We start from the raw sequence: 6,908 nt of genomic DNA, 5'->3' as shown, positions 1-6,908 counted from the left end.
TAACCAGCATTCTACGGCCAGCAGAGGGCATATCTGTTGGAGTCCCAAGGGATCCCAGCATCCATTGGGAGCAATGTATATAAGCAGGACTCCCATGCTCTACCAACACTCTGAAGTTCGAATAAAGAGACTAAGGTCACACTTACTCATGTCTACAGTACTCAGTCACATTGCTTTATTCGAGACATAAAAACTGGCGACGAGATAACGAACCATCACGTGAAAATACAGAGAACTGTTGGCATCCTGGAGAAATTATCAGAAGGGAACAATTTGGAGGCCTTCGTGGAGCGACTCGACCAATGAGCTGGAAGGGAATGTGAATGCTGCCAAATGAAGGGCGAACCTCCTCACCGTCTGTGGGGCAACAACCTATGGCCTCATGACGAATCTTCTTGCTTTGGTGAAACCAACAACCAAATCTTATGAAGAACTGTGTACGCTGGTCCGGGAGCACCTAAATCCGAAGGAGAGCATTCTGATGGCAAGGTATCGATTTTACACATGTCAACGGTCTAAAGGCCAGGAAGTTGCGAGCTACATCGTCAAACTAAGGCGCCTTGCAGGACATTGCAAATTCGATGGATTCCTGGAGCAAATGCTAAGAGACTTCTTTGTGCTTGGCATTGATCATGAGGTTATCCTTTGCAAACTATTGAATGTTGAAACATTGAACCTGAGCAAAGCCATAATGATAGCCCAGGCATTTAAGTCCACCAGCGATAACACCAAACAAATTTCGCAGCATAAAGATGTTTCGGCAAGTACTGTACACAAAGTAACGTCGTTTTCAGGCAGGAATGCATATGGCAGAACATACACGCCTGCAGACCTCAGATGACCCAGAGTCCGCCATCAAGTGTTAATGCGAGGCAATTGACATCTTGTTGGCGCTGCGGAAGTGATCATCGAGCCCATCAATGCCGTTTCAGACACTATGGCCCCAAGTTTCCACACGCGGCAAAACAGGCACCCCTCCGAGCTGGGCGCCTGTTTTTCACGGCGAAAACGACGCCTGAAAAAAAACGCGCTATTCTCGAGCGTTTTGCAGCTCGATGTCTGCTTGGCGCGGCGCACAGGGGGCGGAGCCTACCACTCGCGCCGATTTTGTAAGTAGGAGGGGGCGGGTACAATTTAAATTATTTTTTTTTGTGCCGGCAACCCTGGCACGGAGCGTTGGAGCATTCGCGCACGCGCAGTGTGAAGTAAACATTGGCACTCGGCCATTTTAAAAAGTGCTGCAGAAAAAGTGAAAATTTGTTTATTGAACCCTTGCAAAGGATTGTATTTAAATTTTCTTGATATTTCTGTTTGTGAGGGTGAGGGAGTGCATTCTGTAATTAAAGATAGACTGTGATAAACGGGACACATGCACTTGTTTGAGACTATTCAAATTCTTTGTAGCTGTTCAATTTTAAATTTTTTTAAATAAAACCACATTGCCCTTCCATGATCAGCACTGAGGCTTCTTGCAGCTTTCTCCTCCTGCCGTCCGTCGGGCCCGACAGCAAATGGCTGCCTCAAGTACTGAGGCTTCCTACAGCTTTCTCCCTCCCTCCCTCCCCCTGTCGTCGGTCGGTCCCGACGGCAAACCGCTGCCTGAAAGGCCTGCCTGAAGCACTTTCACACAGGTAGGAATATGGTTTATTTAATCTTTTCTTTGCTTATAAATTTTTATTCAGGTTGGATTTATTTGTATAATATTTGTATAAGTATAACTAAGGATTTATTGTAGAATTTAATGACTTCCCTTCCCCCCCCTCCCCCCCCCACCTCGTTCCCGACGCCTAATTTGTAAACTGCGCCTTATTTTTTAATGTGTAGACAAGGTTTTTTCAAGCCTACAAAAATCTTCACTTGCTCCATTCTAAGTTAGTTTGGAGTACGTTTTCACTGTGGAAACTTTCAAATCAGGCGTCAGTGGCCGGACACGCCCCCTTTTGAAAAAAAAATTCTGTTCCAAAGTGAAACTGTTCTACCTGACTAGAACTGCAGAAAACTTAAATATGGAGAATTCCGATTTCTAAGATACTCCGTTCTCCACCAGTTGCTCCTAAAAATCAGGAGCAAATCATGTGGAAACTTGGGGCCTATGTGTGCAAAGGCTGTGGAACAATGGGACACCTCCGGCGAATGTGCAGACGAGCTGAAAACCCTGCAAACCACCATGTTGCAGAGGAAGACCGATCCATGGCGGATCAAACTGAATGAGAGACTCAAACCGAGGAGGCAGAAGTGTATGGGGTACACACCTTCACCACGAAATGTCCACTGATTATGTTAAAAGTCAAACTGAATTGAATTCCAGTATCCATGGAACTGGACACAGCTGCGAGTCAGTCCATCATGAGCAAAAAGCCCTTTGACAGGCTGTGGTGCAACAAGGCACACAGGTCCAAGCTGAGCCCTATTCATACCAAGCTGAGAACTTACACTAAAGAGCTGATCCCTGTAATTGGCAGTGCAGCAGTAAAAGTCTCCTACGATGGAGCAGTGCACGAAATACCACTATGGATTGTACCAGGAGATGGCCCCACACTGATCGGCAAAAGCTGGCTGGGAAAAATCTACTGGAACTGGGACAACATCCGAGCGCTTTCGTCCGTCGACGATGCCTCATGTGCCCAGGTTCTGAGCAAGTTTCCATCGTTGTTTGAGCCAGGCATCGGAAGCTTCTTGGGGGCGAAGGTGCAGATCCACTTGGTTCCCGATATATGACCCATCCACCACAAGGCAATGGCGGTGCCATATATGATGCGAGAGAAAGTGGCGATCGAGCTGGACAGGCTGCAACGAGAGGGCAACATTGCGCCGGTGGAGTTCAACGAGTGGGCCAGTCCGATTGTTCCGGTTCTCAAGGGCGACGGCACGGTCAGAATTTGTGGGGACTATAAAGTAACGATGAACCGTTTTTCGCTGCAGGACCAGTACCCGCTACCCAAGGCAGACGACCTATTTGCGACGCTGGCAGGAGGAAAGACATTCACCAAGTTGGACCTGACCTCGGCCTACATGACGCGGGAGTTGCCGAATTTTCGAAAGGCCTCACCTGCATCAACATACACAAAGGTTCTGTACATCTACAATAGATGCCCGTTTGGGATTCGATCGGCCGCGGCGATTTTTCAAAGGAACATGGAGAGTCTGCTAAAGTCGGTTCTGCGCACCGTGGTTTTCCAGGACAACATATTGATGACAGGTCGGGACACCATCAAACACTTGAAGAACCTGGAGGAGGTTCTAATTTGGCTAGATCGTGTGGGACTCAGGTTGAAATGCTCAAGGTGTGTTTTCCTGGCGCCAGAGGTCGAGTTGTTAGGGAGAAGAATCGCGGCAGATGGCATCAGATCCACCAACACCAAGACAGAGGCCATCAAGAATGTGCCAAGACTACAGAACGTGACAGAGCTGCGGTCTTTCCTGGGACTCCTCAATTATTTTGGTAATTTCCTACCCGGGTTAAGCACCTTGCTGGAACCTCTACATGTGTTGCTACGCAAGGGAGATTATTGGGTATGGGGGAAATCACAAGACGGCTTTTGAGAAAGCCAGAAATCTGTTATGTTCCAACAAACAGCTTGTCTTGTATGATCCATGTAAACGTTTAGTGCTAGCTTGCGATGCATCTTCGTACGGGGTCGGGTGTGTGTTACAACAAGCTAACGAATCGGGAACATTGCAACCGGTCATTTATGTGTCGAGGAGCTTGTCCAAGGCCGAAAGGGCCTACAGCATGATTGAAAAAGCAGCTCTGGCATGCATATACTTGGTAAAAAAAAATGCATCAGTATCTGTTTGGGTTTAAGTTCGAGTTAGAAACTGACCACAAGCCGCTCATATCGCTATTCTCAGAGAGCAAAGGTATCAGTACCAATTCCTCTGCTCGCATCCAAAGATGAGCGCTCATGCTGTCTGTATATAACTATGTAATTCGCCACAGGCCAGGCACGGAGAACTGCACTGATGCCCTCAGTCGGCTACCATTGCCCACCACTGGGATGGAAATGGCACAGCCTGCAGACTTGCTCTTAGTGATGGATGCATTTGAAAACGAAAAGTCACCCGTTACGGCCTGCCAAATCAGGACCTGGACCAGCCAGGATCCTTTACTGTCCCTTGTAAAAAACTGAGTCCAACATCCCAGCAGAGATGCAGGAAGAGACCAAGCCATTCCAGCGGTGTAAAGACGAAATGCCCACACAGGCGGACTGTCTTCTGTGGGGTAATCGCATGGTTTTGCCGAAGAAAGGCAGGGAAACGTTCATACGCGACCTACACAGCACCCACCCAGGCATAGTAATGATGAAAGCTATAGTCAGATCCCATGTGTGGTGGCCCAGCATCGACTCATTTTTGGAGTCTTGTGTGCACCAATGCAACTGAGCAATGCAACCAGGGAGGCACCGCTAAGTTTGTGGTCATGGCCCTCCAAACCATGGTCCAGGATCCACGTTGACTTCGCTGGCCCGTTCCTAGGCAAAATGTTCCTGGTTGTTGTGGATGCTTATTCAAAATGGATTGAGTGTGTAATAATGTCTGTAAGCACGTCGACTGCCACCATCGAAAACCTACGAGCCATGTTTGCCATGCACAGCCTGCCTGATGTCCTTGTCAGCGACAACGGGCCGTGTTTCACCAGCGCTGAATTCAAGGAATTCATAACCCGCAATGGGATCAAGCATGTCACATCTGCCCCGTTCAAGCCCGCATCTAACGGCCAGGCAGAACGGGTAGTCCAAAGCATCAAGCAAAGCTTGAAATGTGTGCCGGAAGGTTCCCTGCAGACCCGCCTGTCCCGAGTCCTGCTCAACTCCCACTCGCTCACCGGGGTTCCCCAGCCAAGTTGCTCATGAAAAGGGCGCTTAAAACAAGGCTCTCTCTAGTCCACCCTGATCTCCAGGATCACGTCGAGGGCGGGCGGCATCAACAAAGCATGTACCATGATCGCGCAAATTTGTCACGCGATATTGAAGTCAATGACCTTGTATTTGTACTCAACTATGGACATGGTCCCAAATGGCTTGCTGGCACTGTCATAGCCAAAGAGGGGAGTAGGGTGTTTCAGGTCAAACTTGCAATTGGACTAACTTGCAGAAAGCATTTGGACCAAACCAAACTGCGATTCACAGACTGCCACGAGCAACCTGAAGAGGACACCACCAACTTCGACCCTCTGATACACACACACGTGGCAACTGACATCAAGGTTGACCACGAAGCTGAACTCATCCCCAGCAGCCCAGCAAGGCCAGCTGCGCAGCAGCCCAGCAAGGCCCCAACCAACTCACCTGCACTTGTATCGAGACGATTGACTAGGGAGTGGAAAGCCCCAGATCATCTCACTCTGTAAACAAGTGTACTATTGACTTTGGGAGGGACTGATGTTATGTATGCAACACTATTTAACCAACATTCTACCGCCACCAGAGGGTGCATCTGTTGGAGTCCCAATGGATGCCAGCATTCCTTGGGTGCACTGTATATAAGCAGACCTTCCATGCTGTACCAACACTCTGGAGTTAGAATAAAGAGACTAAGGTCACACTTACTCACATCTACAGTACTCAGTTACTTTGCTTTATTCGAGACATAACATCAAGGGCACCATTTTCTACACCAATGGATCCTTCCGGTGTGCAACAGGAGACATCTCCAACATCTCACAGTTTGCCATCCATTGCCCTATACGCGAGATCACAGATGCTCAGTATACAATGAGAAGGAACTACATTTCATTCCCGATAACCAGAGAGAAGCAGCTGGAGCGTGCTTGTGGCTTTGCCAGGATAGTGGGCTTTCCCATGGTGCAGGACACCATTGACTGCACCCATCTCATTTTGCGAGCAGCACATAACAATCCTGAGGTATTCCGTAACTGCAAAGACTACCACTCACTGAATGTGCAGTTAGTACATGACCACACATGCAGAATCCTCACTGTCAAAGCCTGTTATCCTGACAGCAGCCACGATGCCTTCATCCTGCGTCAGACCGGTGTGTCAGCTCCCTTCCAGCCACCACATCAAGCTCGCGGCTGGTTGCTTGGAGACAAGGGCTATCTGCTCTCCACCTGGCTCATGACTCCACTCTGCAACCCCAACACTCCTGCCCAACACTCATACAATGAGAGCCAAGCCGTCACCAAGAATATCATTGTTCGAAGTGATCAAGCAATGGTTCCGCTGCCTTGGCCGCTTGGGAGCAGTCCTTCAGTTGAGTGGGTGTCCCTATGCATCATCATCTGCTGCATGCTACGCAACTTGAGGTCACAGCCATTGCCACCAGGCATAGCTCCACCGCAGGAGGTGTAATGTCCTTACACTCTACTGCAAATCAACACGAGGCACATACTGGAGACAAGGTCACTCTGTGACCTGTACCTTTATTCACAGGACCAAGGAGTGTTGACCCTGCGTGGGACCTCCCTTTATATACCTGGATGACCAGGTGAGGAGTGTTTCCCACAAGGTCACCCCCTGTGGTCAAGGTGTGCATTTCTTAGATGTATACAGTATGCAGTGTTGTTGGAAGGTTACAGTTACATGAAGGTTACATACATGACATCACCTCCCCCCCAACGTCTTTGGGTCAAAGATCGAGTCTTTCAGGCAGTTGATGCTCTCTCGTGGAGCGCTGCAGTTGGGGCTATGGTTGTTGAGCCTTGGCACGCGTCTTTGTCACCTGTGGTGATTCCGGCTCGTCCAGGCTGGCTGCAGGGACTGTGCATGTTGCTGAAGGTTCTTGTTGCTCATTCACTGGCAGTGGTGTGGGCAGCATCTCATGATTTTCCTCAGGTTCCTCAGTGTCCATGCTGAACCTTTTTTTTTTTACTTGGTCCAGATGCTTGCGGCATATCTGTCCATTGTTAAGTCTGACACTGTGACCCTATATCCCTCTTTACCAATTAC

At 48.9% G+C, this 6,908-nt stretch overlaps 1 protein-coding gene across 1 annotated transcript; it reads left to right on the top strand.

Annotated features, from left to right (window-relative positions):
* The first annotated feature begins 382 nt into the window (after window positions 1-382).
* LOC139262468 (putative nuclease HARBI1) lies at window positions 383-6,311 on the top strand. The gene is made up of 2 exons (XM_070877654.1): window positions 383-703; window positions 5,562-6,311. The coding sequence occupies exons 1-2, from the start codon at window positions 383-385 to the stop codon at window positions 6,309-6,311; spliced, it is 1,071 nt and encodes a 356-aa protein (XP_070733755.1).
* The last annotated feature ends 597 nt before the right edge of the window (window positions 6,312-6,908 follow it).

The sequence above is a fragment of the Pristiophorus japonicus genome, chromosome 4, assembly GCF_044704955.1.
Source record: "Pristiophorus japonicus isolate sPriJap1 chromosome 4, sPriJap1.hap1, whole genome shotgun sequence".
NCBI lineage: Eukaryota > Metazoa > Chordata > Chondrichthyes > Pristiophoridae > Pristiophorus > Pristiophorus japonicus.
The sequence above is the reverse complement of the archived record's forward strand: the minus strand, read 5'-3'. Positions and strand labels throughout refer to the sequence as shown.

Coding starts and splice junctions, on each gene's coding strand:
- LOC139262468 (XM_070877654.1), top strand. CDS start 383: ATGACGAATCTTCTTGCTTTGGTGAAACCAACAACCAAATCTTATGAA. Junction 704..5,561: donor AAGCCATAATGATAGCCCAG/GCATTTAAGTCC, acceptor TCACATCTACAG/TACTCAGTTACTTTGCTTTA.